General features: G+C 37.4%; 1 protein-coding gene across 1 annotated transcript in view; it reads left to right on the top strand.

Moving 5' to 3' along the window:
* Positions 1 to 7,782, top strand: part of LOC148956361 (uncharacterized) — a 63,307-nt gene extending 55,525 nt beyond the window's left edge. Inside the window, exon 6 of the mRNA XM_089090464.1 lies at positions 7,631 to 7,782. Coding sequence (XP_088946590.1) covers positions 7,631 to 7,782 — 152 coding nt within the window. The remainder of the gene's footprint in view (positions 1 to 7,630) is intronic.
* The last annotated feature ends 11,803 nt before the right edge of the window (positions 7,783 to 19,585 follow it).

A 19,585-nucleotide genomic window follows, 5' to 3' on the forward strand; every position in this document is an offset into this window, starting at 1 on the left:
GTGTGTAAGTTTTCATGCGTGTGTGTGTGTGTAAGTTTTTGTGTGTGTGTGTAAGTTTGTGTGCGGGAGTGTAATTTTTTGTGTGTTTGTAATTTTTTGTGTTGATGTAAGTTTTTGTGTTCTTGTAAGTTTTTGCGTGTTGGTCTTAGTTTTTGTGTGTGTGTGTGTTTTTTTTTGTGTGTCTCATCTTTTGTGTGTGGATTTTAGTTTTGTGTTTGAATGTGTAAGTTTTTGTGTGTGTGTTTGGTGTGTGTGTGTGCGTGTATGTGTGTGTGTTTGTGTTTGTTTTTTTGTGTTTTTTAGTTTTGTGTGTGTGTGTGTGTGTAAGTTTTTGTGTGTGTGTGTGTAAGTTTTTGTGTGCATGTAAGTTTTTGTTTTACTGTAATTTTTTGCGTGTGGGTGTATGTTTTTGTGTGTGTGTGTATGTTTGTGTGTGTGTGTTAGTTTTTGTGTGTGTGTGTGTGTAAGTTTGTGTTTGTGTGTGTGTGTAAGTTTGTGTGTGTTTGTGTGTGTGTGTGTATGTTTTTTTGTGTGTAAGTTTGTGTGTGTGTGTTTTTGTGTCAGTTTTTGTGTGTGTGTGTGTATGTCTAAGTTTTTGTATGTGTGTGTAAGTTTTGGCGTGTGTGTGTAAGTTTTTGTGTGTGTGTCAGTTTTTGTGTGTCTAAGCTTTTGTGTGTGTAAGTTTTGACGTGTGTGTGAGTTAGTGTTCGTGTGTGTGTGTGTGTAAGTGTGTGTGTGACTGTGTTTGGTCGTGTGCTTGTGTAAGAGTTTTTTGGTTTTTTTTTTTTTGTGGTGTTGTAAGTTTTTTTGTTTGCCTATGTTTTTGTGTGTGTGTGTGTAAGTGTTTTTGTGTGTGTGTGTGTTAGTTTGTGTGCTTGTGTTTTATTTTCTGTTAGATTTTAAGTTTGTGTGTGAATGTACTTGTGTTCGTGTGGGTTTTTTAGTTTTTGTGTGCTTGTATTTTTTTGTTTGTCTAAGTCTTTTTTTTTTTTTTTAAGTTTTTGTGGTTCTATTCGTTTGTTTGTGGATGTAAGTTTTTTGTGTGTGTGTGTGTAAGTTTTTATGTGTGTGTTATTTTTTGTGTGAGTGTAAGTGTTTGTGTGCATGTCTATGTTTTTGTGTGTGGGTGTAAGTTTTTTGTGTGTGTCTTTAAGTTTTTGTGTGTGTTTTAGTGTTTGTTTGGGTTCTTTAGTTTGTGTGTGTGTGTGTGTGTGTGTGTAAGTTTTTGTGTGTGTGTGTGTGTGTGTGTGTGTGTAAGTTTTTGTGTTTGTGTGTGTGTGTGTGTCTAAGTTTTTGTGTGTGTAAGTTTTTTCGTGTGTGTGTGATTTTTCGTGTGTGTGTGTGTGTGTGTAAGTTTTTGTGCATGTGTGTGAGTTTTTTTGTGTTCATGTGTATGTGTGTGTGTATGTGTGTTTTTGTAAGTTTTTGTGTTTGGTGGTTTATGTGTGTTCTTGTTTTTATTTTAGTTCGTGTGTGTGTGTGTGTGTTTTTTAGTTTTGTGTGTGTGTGTGTGTGTGTAAGTTTTTTTGTGATTGTAATTTTTTGTGTGAATGTATGTTTTCTTGTGATTGTGTTAGTTTTTGTGTGTGTGTGTTTGTGTGTGTGTGTGTGTTTGTAAGTGTTTGTGTTTGTGTTAGTTTGTGTGTGTGTGTGTGTGTGTGTAATTGTTTGTGGGTGTGTTTGTTTGTTTTCTTGTGGTTGTGTTTGTTTTTGTTTGTGATTTTTTTTGCGTGTGTGTGTATTTTTTCGTATTTGTGTGTGTGTGTGTATGTTTTGTGAGTGTGTGTGTGTGTGTGTGTAAGTTTTTGTGGGTGTGTGTGTGTGTTTTTTGTGTTGATGTGTAAGTTTTTGTGTTTGTGTGTTTTAGTGTTTTTTTGTGTGTTTGTTTTGTTTTGTGTGTGTTTTTGTTCGTTTTTGTGTTTTTGTTAGTTTTGTGTGTGTGTGTGTGTGTGTAAGTTTTTGTGTGCATGTATGTTTTTGTGTGCATGTAAGTTTTCGTGTGATTGTGTAAGTTTTTTTGTGTGTGTGTGTGTGTAAGTTTTTGTGTGTGTATTTTTTGTTGTGTGTTTGTTATATTTAGTGTGTGTGTGTGTGTGTTATTTTTGTGTGTGTGTGTGTGTGTGTAAGTTTTTGTGAGTGTGTGTGTGAGTTTTTTTTGTTAATGTGTTAGTTTGTGTTTTTTTTTTGTTTTTTTATTGTAAGTGTGGTTTTTGGTTTTATTTTGGGTGTGTTGTTGTGTTAGTTTTTGTGTGTTTGTTGTTTTTTGTTTTGTGTGTGTGTGTGTGTGTGTGTGTGTGTAAGTTTTTGTGTACATTTTTGTTTTCGTGTGCATGTAAGTTTTCGTGTGTGTAAGTTTTGGCGTGTGTGTGTAAGTTTTCGTGTGTGTGTAAGTTTTCGTGTGTGTGTGTGTGAGTTTTTGTGTGTGTGTGTAAGTTTTTGTGTGTGTGTAAGTTTGTGTTTGCATGTATGGTGACCGGGGGAGGACCTTTGTGGCCCAGGGAGGGCGTTTGGGGATCCGGAGGCCCTTGAGGATTGAGTGGTCTTTTGGGAGCCCGGGAGACCTTTGTGGACCGGGGGAGGGCCCTTGGGAGCCCGGTGGTCTTTTGGGAGCCCTGTGGGCCTTTGGAGGTCCGGGGGGCAGTTGGGGGCCTGGGGGACATTGGGGGACCGGTGAAGGGCCTTTGGGACCCCGTTGGTCCTAGGGGAGATCGATGGGGCTTGGGGGGGCCGGGGGTTGGCCTTTGTGGCACAAGGAGGGCGTTTGGGGGTGTGGGGGACGTGGGGGGCCGGGGGTGGGCCTTGGGGGCGGGGGGCGGGCCTTGTGGGGGGCGGGGGGTCCTTGGGGACCCCGTTGGGCCTTTGGGTGGCGGGTGGACCTTGGGGTGCGGGGGGAAGGCCGTTGGGGGTCCGGGGGGCCCGTTGGGAGCCTGAGGGACCTTTGGGGACCGAGGGAGGGCCTTTGGAAGCCTGGGAAGGGCCTTTGGGTGGCCCGGGGATTGCCTTAGGGGGTCTGGGTGGGCCTTTGGGGGCTCCGGAGGCCCTTTGAGACCTTGGGGGGCCTTTGGGGGGCCGGGGGAGGGCCTTTGGGGCACAGGGAGGGCCTTTGGGGCACCGGGCGGGCATTGGGGGCACTGGGTGGGCAGTTGCGGTCTTGGGGGACATTTGGGGACCGGTGGAGGGCCTGTGGGAGCCGGTTGGTCCTGCGGGAGCGCGTTGGGCCTTTGGGGGCCCGGGGGTGGGCCTTGGGGGGTCGGGGGGGGCCTTGGGGGGCTCCGGGGGCCCTTTGAGCGCTTGGGGGGCCTTTGAGGCCCGGGGGGGCTTCCTTCGGGGCACAGGGAGGGCAGTTGAGGGCCGGGGGGACATTTGGGGACTGGTGGAGGGCCTTTGGGATCCCGTTGGTCCTTCGGGAGCTCGATGGGCCTTTGGGGGCCCCGGGGATGGCCTTTGGGGGTCTGGGTGGGCCTTTGGGGGCTCCGTTGGCCCTTTGAGAGCTTGGGGGGCCTTTGAGGACCGGGGGGCTTCCATCGGGGCACCGGGAGGGCAGTTGAGGGCATGGGGGACATTTGGGGACCGGTGGAGGGCCTTTGGGATCCCCTTGGTCCGTCGGGAGCTCGATGGGCCTTTGGGGGACCCGGGGATGGCCTTTGGGGGTCTGGGTGGGCCTTTGAGGACAGGGGGCTTCCTTCGGGGTTGGGGTGGGGTATGAGAAGCCTTTGGGGTTGGGGTAGAGGACCTCACAACACTGTTAAAATACAACTTGTGTATTATAATGACCACACTCAAAACCTCTTCCAAAATCTCTTCAAAAATCACCTTTTAAAATGTCTCTAGCTGTTTCGCCGAAATAGTTCCATAAAATAGCTAAAACGGTTTCGCCAAAATTAACCCTAAACGGACTTTCGGCATGTTCCTTTTGTTTGGCATCTCTGTGCCAATGCATTTCAAATTAATAGGAAACCTTCTCGCGCGCTAAGATCAATACGTCTGCTCGGAAACGATTCTCTTGTTAGAAACAACAAATTAATTTTCCTTTCGTGAATCAATTCTCTATAGAACAACAAATTAATTCCCCTTTTGTGCCAATCAATCAATCATGACATCATGTGTGATCTAACTGTTTCTCGGTGACAATTCTCTTTGGAAATGCAAGGACATTAATTAACTTGACGTCATCTGTCAGACATTAATTAACTGTTTCCGGGAACCTCATAACATCTGGCTCGAATAACAATAACAGATACTATTTCTGGATCATAACATCTGCCTCGAACTTGAAGTAAGTGTCATTAACTCTTTCCGTGAACCTCATAACATCTGGCTCTAATAACAATAACAAATACTATTTCTGGATCATAACATCTGCCTCGAACATGAAGGAAGTGTCATTAACTTTGCTTCGAACGACAACAACATTGACCCTATTAACCACGTGTTCTCTCTAATGACTCTGTTCAAAACAATAACAACATTGACCTTGGCATTTGCATCGAGCAACAACAAGAAGGAAGTGTCATTGACCTGCCCACATTAGACTCAATAATCCATAAAAACATCAAATAATCAACACACATAACCATCCATGAAAACAGACATAAATGTGACAAACTTCCTGTTTTTTCATTCTCACTGACAAAATCCATAAAACCATCCATAAATGTGACAAAATTCCTGTTTTTCAAATTCTCACTGACAAAGTCCATAAACCACGTGGTTCTATGCCCATATCTGGTGTGGGTACCGGAGATATTATGGCATCTCTACTTTAACATTGGATTTCTACCAGCCCATTACAAGTTGAGCTCCTAGCCCCTCAAGCCGTCACACCTGTGCAATGCAACTCAGGTTTTCAGGTGTAATATGCTTGACGCAATCTTATTTCAGATGGCAACTCTGGACTCCAATGACGTCATACGATACATCCCGTTTTAAACCGTCAGGTCTAATATGGATGAAACCATCGTACAAGGTAGACTCCGGGAGCAATGGGTGAACCCCTGCTTGTAACTTAACGAAAGCACAGACCTTATGTGAGGTCACGTAATGACAGTGCAACCACCACTGTAAAATAATACCTTTTTGGTATTTTTTTTTCGCTCGAAACGTTCAAAGTGTTTTTTTTCTTTCTTTTAACTTAATGGCGGTGCACACTTTATGTAAGATCAGCACACAACTTACGCGGTGACGGCGCACTTTTATGTAATAGCGGAGCACGTCACTGTCACATAATACCTTTTTTCGGCATTTTATTTTTCGCCTGAAAAGTTCAAAGCAGTTTTTTTCTTTATTTTTTAGTTCTTTGTCCTCGCTGGGACTTGAAAGGTCAATTTTCTTCCAATGGGAATGCACTCCAAGCAACACGACTAAATTGCCATTCCCAATATTCTGTACTAGGGAAATACTTTCAAGAAATAACACATCCCTGTGACGTAACAAGACACACCTCTGTCTATTCCATGACACTCCCAGGTGTTCCCTAGCTAGCGCCATTGTTTTTCACTCGTAAAATAGAAGCCCCTTATCTGTTGATTAGCTATCTGTTGATTTCCCTGTAAGTTGGCCAGGTGTTCCCTCTAATACCAGTGTTTTTTCCTCAAAAAAATAGAAGCCGAAAAATAGAAAAAATTGAAGAAAAAATTACAGGGAAATTAATTTCCCTGTAAGACGCTCAGGTGTTCCCCTAGCAGCGCACCATTTTTAAATACGCAGAAGGAATATTTATTTTTAGACAAAATTGCTCTAAATGTATTTCTAGTGAAAAAGACTAAGGGATGCTCAAATTGTGTAAAGACCCTGATCGTGCTAAACAATAAATCTTAAAAATACAGACTTCGTTAATAAAAATTTTATTATTTCAAACAAATTTACAAACAATGTTAAAAACACTGAAAAAAAAACAGTTAAAAAACGCTACAAACAGAAAATCAAACATGAAAAAAGGCTTATCGTAATATATGCAAAAAGAGCTGTGTACTATAGAAAGTTGGAGATCCTAGCATGCAATACCAGGGGATAGGGCTGACATTAGATGCAAATTTAAGCCCTGTTAAGAATTTTTTAACAAAAACATACTGGTTCTTTGAGTGGGATGTTAGATTTTACACCATCGTTACAATACGCCCCACCCTCCTCTACCAATCATTTCCAGAGGGAAAGGTTTATATTAGGTGCAAATTTAAGACATAATTCAATTTTAAGACACATTTGAGAAGTCAATAGATAGCTGACTTCTATTTTTCGGCTTCTATAAGGGGCTTCTTTTTTTTGAGGGAAAAACAATGGCGCTTGCTAGGGAACACCTGGGAGTGTCATGGAACAGACAATGGTTTGTCTTTGATGTCAGGGGAACGTGCTATTTCTTGAAATTATTTCCCTAATACAGATTATGGCAATGACAGTATAGTCGTGTTGCTTGGAGCGCTTTCCAATTGGAAGAAAATTGACCTTTTGAGTCCCAGTGAGGACAAAGGACTAAATAATGAAGAAAAAAGGAATGCTTTGAATGTTTCGGGGGAAAAATAAAATGCCGAAAAAAGGTATGATGTGACAGTGATGTGCGCCGCTATTACATAAAAGTGCACCGCAATTGCTTAAGTTGTGTGCTAACCTTACATAAAGTGTGCACTGCCATTAAGTTAAAAGAAAGAAAAAACGCTTTGAACGTTTTGCCCGAAAAATAAATGCCAAAAAGGTATTATGTAACAGCGATGGTTGCGCTGTCATTACGTGATATCACATAAGGAGTGTGCTGTCGTTAAGTTACAAGCGGGTGTTCCCCTATGGCTCCTGGAGTCTACCTTGTCACATACGATCGTATCATCCATATTAGACCTGACCGTTTAAAATGGGGTATGTCGTGTGATGTCATTGGGGTCCAGAAGGGTGTGTCTTGGGAATCTCGCCATAGGAAATAAAAGTGCGTATAGCATATTACACCTCGAAACACGAGTCCTAATTCCACAGGTGTGACGGCTTGAGGGGCTAGGACCTCCACTTATAATGGGCCGGTGGAAATGCCATGTTAAACTGCTATCTGTATTGTAGAAGTAATCATAGGGATACAACTAATTTAAAAGGCATTATAATGCTTAGAATGAAAAGATCTTAGAGCTCTTACGTCCCGTCTTCGTAAGATGGGACAGAAAAGAGATAAAGACAGAATATTTGAAATAGCACAAATACTCTATAGGCCTACCAGTTATAAACTGTTCCTTGACAAATTACTACGTAGCTACGGCTGACTTTCTCCGAAAAATTGTCAACAAGAGCCAAATGAACCCATTTAGAATTTGACCCAGTTGAAAGAGTTACATAGGTAATTCTATCTGAAGCTATGAAAACATGATTACTGAGCTGTTGGAAAATTTTTCCTCATTTGGAAAAACAGATTGATTGGTCTCAGGATATCGTCTGGATTATTAAATAGCCTAGTGCATATTCTGTGAAACACAAAACCTTGTAGTACAACTTGCTACTGGTATCAAGACTATTATTCAGTAAATTTGGGATATGTTAACTTTCTACCTAAAGCCTTTGTATATAATAATCAATGGCCTATCAGTTGGACTTAACAAACATGTAGTTAATTTCATCAACATCTCTTCAATATTTTTTTTGTTTAATTTTCTTATAGCTTCATTCACCATAGACGCTGCAGCTACAAAACCTGTAACTTCGTCTGGACGCTCGAGTGCTATACCGCTGATTCATACTGAAGTTGAGTTATTTGATCCGGGGGCGAAGACTCTAATTCATAAATTGAGGTCCAATATGCCTCTTTTGTGAACTTACCATCGGATTGACCCCTTTACTTCTTACCCTTTCAGCTTTCACATCGATGAAGGGTCTGAAGGAACTATATCACTATTTGGGTTAATTATACTTGCACGATGTTTAGCCAGTAACTTAGAAAAATGAATTTTAGTATGGAAACGCACTCTGTTCACAGGGCCGCTACGAGGTTTTAGATAATATTACTGCATGAAATGCCAGAACCCTTGGTATGCCAGGCTTCCCCTATCTACGGGTTATTAGGTGTATTAAATATTCAGCCCTTACTTTTCTTATAAGAACAGCCTATTTGCCAACGCAATGCATTTCGTGAATCAGGCCGCTTGTATAGATATTCAGCCCAACCCGCTTTTTTTTACCCAATTAATGGCGAACTTTTTTCAGCGTTTCGAGTGGTCCTTTATTCTTGTTAAGTCATCACCGCAGACTGATTTTAAAAGTTAAATATATTCTTTATGTCACCTATATTTATAGAACCATCTTTGCCCTACACTTTGGGAATTGACAAGGCCACATACTTGAGCTTTGCCGAAGGTCAAGATCTAAATTATAAGAATTAATGTCAGTCACTGTTACTTTTATAACTGTTTCAGTGGTGGTTTGTGTAGGAGTTTGAAAAAAGGGTAGCTCGAGGTTGACCCCGATTTGAGAATCTATGTGGAGTGGATGCCATTTAATACTTAAAAGAGATGGACGAAGAAAGAATTTTTTGAATTAGAAAGCTAGAGTCATCGTGAAGTTTAATGATCCATTTGGGACGACTGAATATAAGATCCAGAGCACCTGGGACAGATTTGGAGATTGTGCTGTAACCCTCGCTAAATATTCTGTCAGGTTTCTTGTATTTCTTATCAATTGGAATGTAAGCAAAATATACAACTGTTGAATGAATCTTCACTGCAACAAGAATGTCTGTGGTGGTATGAACCTTAGTTGCAAGATAAGCTCTTACTACATCTGTAACGCCGTCAGAAAACTAGCCTCTTCCATTGCTAACTTTTAGAGAGGTAAAAATTTTATTCCGACTATCCTTTGCAAACAAACCAAGCCCTGCTTCCCAGGATGGATGTTGTTGCAGACAGGTAATGTGACAACCATGAAATATTCTTCTAGATATTGTTGCTTTGTGAGAACACTACCATTAAGGGCTTAGGAAAGAAGTCAACTTGATGAACAAGTAATAATTTCAGCAAAACTTGCACAATACACATATGAAGGGTGGTAGCTGAATTGAACCGATTACATTTAATTTACTTCTTACCCAGAGTGTCTTTATCTACCAGATACTTGCTGGAGTATTTTGTAAATTTGGGAGGTCTCTAACGCATCAACTTTGCACAACTTTATTGCTCTATTTGTAGCACAACTATAAAGTTCTATTTGTAGAACCTTAAACTTGCTATTAGGCAGAAATTCATAACTATCACCTAAACTTTCGTGTGATGCTTGTTCAAAATTAGCTTTTTCGTAAAATTGATTAAAAACGAGCACGCTCTGTCTAACTGCATAACTCTGGTGCAGCTTGCCACTAGCGGAATAATATCGTATTACTACAAAAGGAATAATAATATCAACTCCAAAGTAGGTGGAGTTGATATTCAGTAGACTAGTTATGCAGATGAAGGTTCTGCACGTTCTGCGGATGAAGGATGATATAATGCCATAGACTGTCCTTGTAGGCCAACCTTCTAAGGCCAAACGGAAAGCAGGTCGTTCCCGGTTGGGATGGGAGGATGGCGTACAGAAAAGTTTAAGGGAAATAGGAACTTCCTGAGAGGGTGCAAAGAGGGAGGCTTTGGATAGATTGAGATGGAGGAGGAGCGTGCATAGCTGTGTTGGCTTCAGGCGGCTTGGTGCTACGGTGAGTTATAAGTAGTAGTAGACCAGTCATGAGCAATCAGATCACGCGGTACCAACTGAATAAAAAGTTTATTGGACAAAATTAAACGTCAAGCATCACTGCTACTGTGCTGGATTTTATTGAGTCTCTTTTCGTGACTTTTGATTATCAATACCTTTTTAAGACTTCTTCAAAACTACCGTATAGGTCTGATTTTAAGCTTTATGCGACTTTATGGGTAAAGCACAACTGTTTGTATTCAGCATTCCTGTTCCAATGGCATTGCCTAATTTTAGATATATCTTATTGACTTGACGTTTCACACAGCTGCACAGGCACCTCATCTAGCAGAAACTGACAAAACAAAGCAGGTTTACTTGCCTTCATCAAAGGAATCAAGACGTCTAACCATATCTTCTTATATGTGCATCTACTGGCTTGGTCCGCTCACTCCTGAAAAAAAAAATTCTCAGGAAACATACGAAAATCTATTTTCTCAGATAAATAACTTAAGCTCCAGAAAGGCTATAGGTATCTCTTACTTGTTTAATTTGATGAAGTAGGCAAATTGTATTATGATAATGATTTTTAATGAATAACTTTGAGCTTGACAAATCATACACATTTGGGAAAAGTATAAAAGGTATATTTTTATAGCTAGTAATTTCAGTTTTTATAGAGAAAAGTTGATATTTGCTTACCTCTCATTGCCATGAACAGTTTTCCGATTCGGAAGAAATATCTTTAATCTCTGATGGGTCAAATCTGATTATTTTCAGCAAAGTTTTGGAGTCGTAGTTACAAGCTTCTGGCTACTTTCTCCGATGAAAAACAAAAGTTCTGCTATTTGTTTTAGACTAACGGGAATTTTAAGAGGCAAATTTCCATCCGTAGAGATTGTTTAGATACTCAGTTGAGTGATACTAAAAGTTTTCATATGAAAAACAGATTGATACTTTTTTCTAACAGCTGATAATATCAGAACTATTGGGCAAATACATTTTAATCCCTACATTTGTTTTTATCTCTACAGCCAAATAACTCCGAATAAAAAAGACATGGTTAATTTCTATATAAAATTATTTTTGTTTTCAGACAATATTGTTACATGTCAAGACAAAGCATGGGCTTTTGAAAGAGTTCCTGGAAAGCAGTACAGGACAAAAGGTGAAAAGTTGTTAAAAAATGTGAAGTCTCGGCAGGAATGTGAAATAACATGTCTTCAGGTATTGACTTGCTATATAGCTTATAAAATATATCATAGTAAACAATTCACATTTTAGCCTGCTTTTTTCTTTCATTTTAGTCATAAAATGACGATTTTCTTAACCAGTTTTTTTATGAAAATAACTTAATTCGATGCCAAAATCCCTTGTTTTTCATTTCAATTAGTTAATCAGAGTAACTATTTAAAATTTGGATGTTTGTAACAAAACCGGAGAAATTCCTTTTTCTTATTATGTGGTCAAATATAAAACCAAATATGTTCTGCTACAGCAAAACGTGTTGATTTTTAAACCTAGCTGTCATCTCAAAACCATAAGGGTATGCCATATGCCACTAGACGAATGTCTTGTCTTTTATTAAGGTTGTTGTACATAATGTACTACAAGCCAGCAACGCAACAAGGGTTTTTACATTATAGACTTGGAGTTCGTCTTGCTGCGGATGGCACAAAGAAGGGGATGAGGACTTTGCAGTATCAAGAAGCAAGAAATACTTACAAGCAAAACTTGGAATTTACACGGGAATAGAAGTAGATTTTTTTCTGAATCTCTTTTCAAGGATTATCCTATGTAAATTGATAATATTTATAATTGATAACAGTATTGTAGCAAAAGGATTTAGGCCTACTGTAATAACAGCGCATGTTCCAAAATGCTTTCCCAAGCAAAGCCTTGCCTCTTTTCTTGTAGATTTCTAATAGTTTATATTTAGTAGGGCTGTCAGTAAATTTTTAGTTGACAGCATAATTTAACAAGGATGACAGTGAATACATAACTTGATACTTCTTTGTGCTCTTTCAAAATTCAATAATCGATTCTGGGAGAAATTTCATTTTGAGCTCTTAAAGGGCCAAAGAAGCTCAATTCTCCCCCCCCACTCTCCTTACCCCTGAAAAGAATCTATGTATCTCCAAAATTTTGAGTGCATGCAATATTGAAACGAATAAAGTTTTAATTTAACCATTACTTAGTAAATACTCTTCATACCTTGATATACTTAGGGTATATTAAGAGTTGTAAAATGTAGTTGAAAAACTTCCTTTTTGGGTTGTAAAATCTATTTTTTTGAATTTGTCTGTTAATTTTATTTTAAAGGCTTGTAACTGCTGATTTGGGCATTTTCAAAATAATTTTTTTCAAAACTTACTTCTTGTTTTTTATGTAGATCCAAGATATGATTCCATGTGTAAGCGGTGTCAATTAAATTTCCATATTCCATATTTGTCGGGGTACCTCGGTTTACATAGCAGCTGGGGCCTTTGATTTGTTTGAAGAACCCTTGCTTTGCTGTAATGGCAATTTGAGAATCTGATAATTGCTATTCGCGACGTAGTTTCACTCAAGTGGCAGGTTGAGCTTACGAGTTCTAAAAATGATCCCTTTTAAATAGTACCGTCGTTACTACCCATTGTTTTGACCTTGTATTCTCAAAAATCAAAAACTGACTACAGAATGAAACAAAGACAGGGAATAGGTCAAAGTATTTTCAATCTAAGTCGATCCCTGTTTTCTTTTTTTTTTCTCAATGAGGATTATGGAGATTTGAACAGCTCATTTCCTTCTTGGTGGCTGAATAAAAATTTTTACTTTAAGTTTGTAGCTTCTTGAAAAGTTCAGTCATTAATTTTTTATATTTTTTTTATTTTGCTGCTTTTTTTAATGGAAGGAGATGGACAGACGTATATTTCTATACACTGAGAAGTGCAAACAATACCTTCTCCAGCCACGCTTAAACGATTTATGATAATAGAGAAAACTGCCAAAGATCCCACTTGAATCGACCGATAGAGAAAGGATGCAGAAAAGGAACACCAACTTACGATTGTCTATATTGCTAAAACTATTTTTATCATTTTGCTAAATAGCAATTGTATTTTAAATAATATTTAACGGCCATATAGTAAAAATAAAACTCAAGAATTTCAGTTTCCAGTTTGATTCCAGCTCTTTCTAGAACAAGGTAAATTCTTGTGATAGAAGAGAATAATGTGAAGATGATATTCAGTTTTTTTAAGCTGTGGGCCGCCGTCTTCGCTAGGCCACAAGATATTCTGCAGGTGACGAGAAGGAGAATGTTTAATGTGAATGTTTCAGCAATTATGCTTCATAATAGCAATGATCAATTTGACATAAATAGTTTGATAGTTACATTTTGGGAAGAAGGGGGTTGGTTAAGGACAATGATTCTACTATTTAGGGTAAAAGAAAAGGTAGAGCAAAATCCAATTTAAAGGATATCGGCATGAGAAGAAAGTCTGCACCCGCCTTTGGAGCTAAATTAAACCGCTTTTTCCCAAGAAAGGGGACTGTTTGTGTTGCTTCACTAGTTAATAGAGATTAAAAAACTTAATTTCCTTCCTAAAGTTGGCTTCACTTTTTGTTTTTACCCTAGTCATTTTTTCACGAAAGTTATTTCTTTTTGTAGAGATTAGTTGTAGTTAATTTGAATTATTGAATGGTCTGTTTATTTATTAGGAATCAGATTTTACTTGCTTGTCAGCCACATATGATCGCTCGGTTCAAGAATGCCTTGTGAATCCAGATAGTCGAAGGACAAATACTAGTGGGTATGAAGATGCTAGTGCTCATATCGAATACCTTGAAAATCAATGTAACCAAGGTAATTATCTATACCCCATATTTTATAGGATTTCAACTTCAGTGGTATTTTCCTCTACTTCCATATGTAGCACTGTTAATTTTGCTTTATCTAATCCCGTCCTATATTTTTACGGGTACTAGGCGTTTACCCCCCCCCTCTGGCGATTACCCCCGGAAAACACCCTCCAGAAAAATACCCCCGGAAAATCCCCCCCCCCTCCCCACCCCCCTCGGAAAATAACCCCGGAAAATACCCCCTCCCCTAGAAATTAAGGCTTTACAAATTTGAGAATGTTAATTGAGTTCTATTTTTTTTATTCCGTAGGGGGAACGAATTTTGGTACTAAAATTTGAGAGCATACCAGTTTTTTCCGTTACTTTAGCAATAAATTTGGGCTATAGATTTGCATATTAGGGGGGGGGGTAAAGTATAGTGGGTCTGCATGCAAAATGTGTTTGGTACAATTATTCTGCATATTAGATAGATAGATAGATAGAGAAGTGTATTTTAATGCCAAACTATACGGCCATGAACATAATAAAATAACATAAATGAAAGGCACAAATAACATAAACTTTGATCAGCAATCATAATAAAACACTTAAATTAAACACTACATTAACCTAATAATAGTAGCCCACTTAATACTTGGAAATTCTGTCATTGAAAAAAAAACACTTAACAGTTGGAAAAAACACTTAAATGAAACCTTACTTTTACTTTATACTGGGATTTTTTTTCTGTCAATTCTTCTGTAATTTTTTAGTGGCCATACCTATAAGGAATTGTTTTCTGATTTCAAACTGTCCAAATATTTTACCACCCCTCCCCCCATGTGCAAATATATAGCCCACATTATATATTTCCCATCTATTCTGTCACTTGTCTTTGTCTTGTCTCATGCTAAGATGAAAGAAACTAACGAAGAAACCGGTTTGTTCTCGAGTTTTACACAGCGTAAGCTTGAGTGAGTGGCGCATATTTCACAAGTAACAAAATTCCTTCCCCCTGCGGAAAAAACTTCAAGTCTTAAAAAAAAGAGTCTTAGAAAAAAAGTCTTATTTTCCACGGGGGGGGGGCATTTTCCGGGGAGGAGTATTTACCGGGGGGTATTTTCCATGGGAGGGGTATTTTCTGCGGGGGGTATTTTCCGGAGAGGCATTTTCCGCGGGAGGGGGGTATTTTCCGGGGGGGGGATAATCGCCGGAGAGGTAAACTAATGATGATTGTTTTTTCCGATTTAATAGTAGTTACGAAAAGTGAAATACCAGGCGAAAGAGGCCAGACAATACCTTATAAGTTGTAAAAATCACCAAAAACTGACAGTGTCTAATCAGTCTGTAGAACTGAAAGGCGGTTCTGAAGTCGGCTTAAAACTAATAATAAATTAAAAAATTACTATTTGTCATAATGCTCAAACTTTTAACATTATGATTATATTTTATTTTTATTTCTATTTTGTGACGGTTGTCAGTTTTGTAAACTCTGAATATTCGAATTATGACTACCAGCCTTCTTTGTTAAAAGTTCAGTAGTAGAGGAGGGGGTACCAGCACAAACGGGACTCCTTATATGGGCATAGAATACGGACGGGACTCCAAATAAGGGCATAGCCTCCCTAGGGAGAACACGTGGTTAATGGGGTCAATAACCTCTTTTTCCAAGGTCGATTTATTTGATGTTTCTATGTGTAATAGCTCCGGTGCGAAGGTTGCACATGCGCATGGAAGTTGCACGGGCACAATTTCATTGATCTGGGCCTCACGGGGGAAGGGAATGTCCATGGATTTAAGTACGTACTAGGGGACATTATCGATTCACGAAGGGATTAAATAAGAAACAAACATGGCTACATTGTTTTTTGGCTAACCTAACCTGAGAAATTGATTTACATAATCGCTAGGGGACATTATTGATTCATGAAGGGGGGAATTAAGAAACATTAAGGCTTCTTTAATCTTAGGTCTGAGGGATAAACGTTCTTTAGGTCAGAGATAAAAATTAATATTCTATTTTTAAATAGGGCTTCATTGATCTTTAGTGTCATGAATTATTATTGACTAAGGTGAGAATTAAGAAACATTAAGGCTTCTTTAATCTTAGGTCTGAGTGATAAACGTTCTGTAGGTCAGAGAGAAAAATTAATATTCTATTTTTAAATAGGGCTTCATTGATCTTTAGTGTCATGAATTATAATTGACATCACTTGTTATCTTGGAATTATGCGGGAGTCGAAAGAGATAGAAATTCTATTTTTAAATAACGCTTCACGGAGCTTTAAGTCGAAGAGATAAATTGATATTATAACGAAACCCTAATAGTTTAGCTAGGAAAATTTATGAGATGAAGAGATTAACGCAGGAAAGGGTTTCCTAGAAATTTGAAATGTGTTAGCGCAGAGATGCCAAACAAAATGAACACGCTGAAATTACGTTTAGGGATTATTTGAGCGAAACGGTTTTAGATATTCGAGGGGATTGTTTCGACGAAACAGTTAGAGACATTTTGAAAGAAGATTTTAGGAAAGGTTTTAGAAGAGAATTTGAGGGTGAAACTATGTGGTCGTTATAATACACAAGTTCCATTTGAACAGTGTTGTGAGGTCCTCTACCACAACCCCAAAGGGTTCCGATCCCCACCCCAACCCCGAAGGAAGCCCCCGGTACTCAAAGGCCCCCCAAGCTCCCATAGAGCCCCAGCCCCCCAAACGCCCTCCTCAGACCCTCAAAGGCCCTCCTCTGGTCCTCAAAGGGCCCCAGGATCCCCAAAGGGCACCCCCGGGCCCCCCAAAGGCCCATCGAGCACCCAAAGGACCAACGGGGTCCCAAAGGCCCTACACCGGTCCCCAAATGTCCTCCAGGTCCCCAACTGTCCCCCCGGCCCCCAAAGGCCCTCCCCCGGCCCCCCAAAGGGCCAACCGGCTCCCAAAGGACCAATCGGTCCTCAAGTGTCCCCCAGACTCCCAAAGGCCCCCCAGTGCCCCAAAGGCCCTCCCCCGGTCCACAAAGGTCCCCCCCCCCGGCGCCCAAACAGCCCCCGGCGCCCCCAAAATCTAGTTTAATTTAAAATTTTCTCAACGAAGTGAAGAAAAGTTCAAGTTCTCTTCTGAACTTTACCAAAGAACACACTTCAATTCTAATTTCTCCAGAGAAAACAAAAATCTTCCACTTCAGTTCTTTATTTCACAAAGACATAAAGAAATTTAAAGTTCAATTCTAATTTTTCGGTGGAAGATGGACAACGTATGATATGAATTGATTACATTTACATGTAATATGGAAATTTCTAGTTCAATTGAAAATTTTTTCAATGAAGTTAAGGAAAACACTTGATTTCTATTGAACTCTAAACAATACAACAATTAGATACTCAATTCTACCGAAACCCCAGAAATCTTAAAGATAAAAAGGTCTAGTCCAATGTAAAATATTCTAACTGACGAGGAGAATAGTTCATGTTCACGTCTTGATTTTACCAAAGAACACAATTCATTTCTTCTTTATCCAGAGAAAATAAAAATATTACGCACAATTTACAGATGTCTATAGGTCATAATGATATTTATTTTAATATTCTAAATTTTTTCGTTGGTCTAGAAAAAAATCCATACCCTAATTTTGACTATTATCCCTGACGATAAACAGTTTTCGTTAAACTTAAAATTATCTCACCTAAGTGAAGACCAGCTCATGTTCTCTTCTGAATTTTACTACAGAACACAATTCATTTCTAATGTCACCAGAGAAAATAAAAATCTTCCGCTTCAGTCCTCTATTTCACAAAGGACATAAAGAAATTTAAAGTTTAATTCTAAATTTTTTTGTGGAAGATATAAAAATTAATATCATACTTCTGATTATTTTCACTGAAGATAAAAAGTTCTAATTAAATTTAAAATTTTCTCAACGAAGTGAAGAAAAGTTCAAGTTCTCTTCTGAACTTTACCAAAAGAACAAACTTCAATTCTAATTTCTCCAGAAAAAAAAATCTTCCACTTCAGTTTTAAGCTAAAAAATGAAATAAAGAAATTTAAAGTTATATTCTAAATTTTTAGATGGAAGATAGAAAAAGTAATGCTATGACAGTGATTGTTTTCCATGAAGATCAAAAGTTTAACTCTATTTATAATTTTTCTTAAATTAAGTTCTGATTTTTCTCAAATAGATGAAAAAATTTAAGTTCATTTCTAAATTTTTTCTCTAGAAGATAGGAAAAGTTATACTACGATTGTGATTATTTTTAAGTGAAGATAAAAATCTTCAATTTAATTCTAATTTTCTTAATGTGCAATTCTAAATTTTTGCAGAGATAAAAAATTTAAAGTTCTGTTCTATGAAGATAAAAAGTTTCAATTTAATTCTAAATTTTCTTAAATTCAGTTCCGACCTTTCTCAAAGAGATGAAAAAATTTAAAGTTCTGTTCAATATATTTTCTAGGAAGAAGAAAAGTTCAACTTCGATTCTGAATTTTCTCAGTGAAAATGAAATAAGTTATTGATCAATTCTATTTCTCCAAAATAATATAAAAATTTTCCACTTCACTTCATATTTTTCTCGAACATATTAAAAATTTAAAATACTATTCCAAATTTTTCATAGAAGATAGAAAAGATCAAGTTCTCTTCTGAATTTTACCAATAAACACAAATCAATTCTACTTTCTCCAGATAAAATAAAAATCTTCCACTTCAGTTTTATGTACACCAACACAAAAAAAATTTAAAGTTCTGTTCTAAATTTTTCTGTAGAAAATAGGAAAAGATAAACTATGTTAGTGATTATTTTCCATGAAGATAAAAGGTTTCACTTTAATTGTAAATTTCCTTAAATTCAGTTCAGACTTTTCAAATATAGATGAAAAAAATTTAAAGTACAGTTCCATATTTTTCATATAATGTTTGAAAAGTTATAATTTGATCTTTAATATTCAAGTTCTCTTCTGAATTTTATCAAAGAACACACTTCAATTCTAATTTCTCCAGAGAAAACAAAAATCTTCCACTTCAGTTCATTATTTCACAAAGACATAAAGAAATTTAAAGTTCAATTCTAATTTTTTGGTGGAAGATGGAAAAAGTAATACCATACTTGTGAATATTTTCACGGAAGATAAAAAGTTCTAGTTCAATTTTAAATTTTCTCAACGAAGTCAAGGAAAGTTCAAGTTCTCTTCTGAATTTTCTCAATGAAAAATAAATTAGTCATTGATCTTATATATATTTATACAAATAATATAAAATTTGCCACTTCAGTTCAGATTTGTCTCAAAGAGATGAAAAATGTCAATACTGTTGCAAATTTCACAGAAGATAAAAAATTTCAATTTCTCATTGGAATTTTAGCAAATAACACACTTCAGTTATCTGTTCTACAGAGAAAATAAAAATCTTCCACTTCAGTCCTTTATTTAACACAGACACAAAGAAATTTAAAGTTAAGTTCTAATTTATCAGTGGAAGATAGAAAAAGTAATATCAAACTTGTGAATATTTTCCTGGAAGATAAAAAGTTCTAGTTCAATTTTAAATTTTCTCATCGAAGTAAAGAAAAGCTCAAGTTCTACTCTGAAATTTACCAAAGAACACACTTCAATTCGAATTTCTCCAGAGAAAATACAAATCTTCCACTTCAGTTCTTTATTTCACGAAGACATAAAGAAATTTAAAGTTCAATTCTAATTTTTCGGTAGAAGATGGAAAAAGTAATATCATACTTGTGAATATTTTCACGGAAGATCAAAAGTTTCACTTTATTTATAATTTTTCTTAAATTTTGTTCTGATTTTTCTCAAATAAATAAAAAATTTTAAATTCTTTTCATAATTTTTCATAGAAGATAGAAAAAGTTATACATTGTTTTTGAATATTCAACATGAAGATAAGGAACTCTACTTTAATTCAGAGTTTTCTCGAAGAAGTGCAAAATGTTCAAGTTCTCCTATCTATGGCTAAGTTTGTTAAAGACAAGCTATTTTCAGGCGAAAACACACAAAATTAGAAAAAATGATCAATATTTCTTTAGTACTTACGCAATTAGACTAAAAATTACGATATTTATGCAAAGTTTCAACTAGCTATGACTAATTTTTCTAAAGCCAAGTTATTCTCTTGCGAAAACACTCAAAATCAG

This window comes from Artemia sp. Qi Xiang Cuo, chromosome 1 (assembly GCF_049724085.1).
Source record: "Artemia sp. Qi Xiang Cuo chromosome 1, ASM4972408v1, whole genome shotgun sequence".
NCBI classification, from domain to species: Eukaryota; Metazoa; Arthropoda; class Branchiopoda; order Anostraca; family Artemiidae; genus Artemia; species Artemia sp. Qi Xiang Cuo.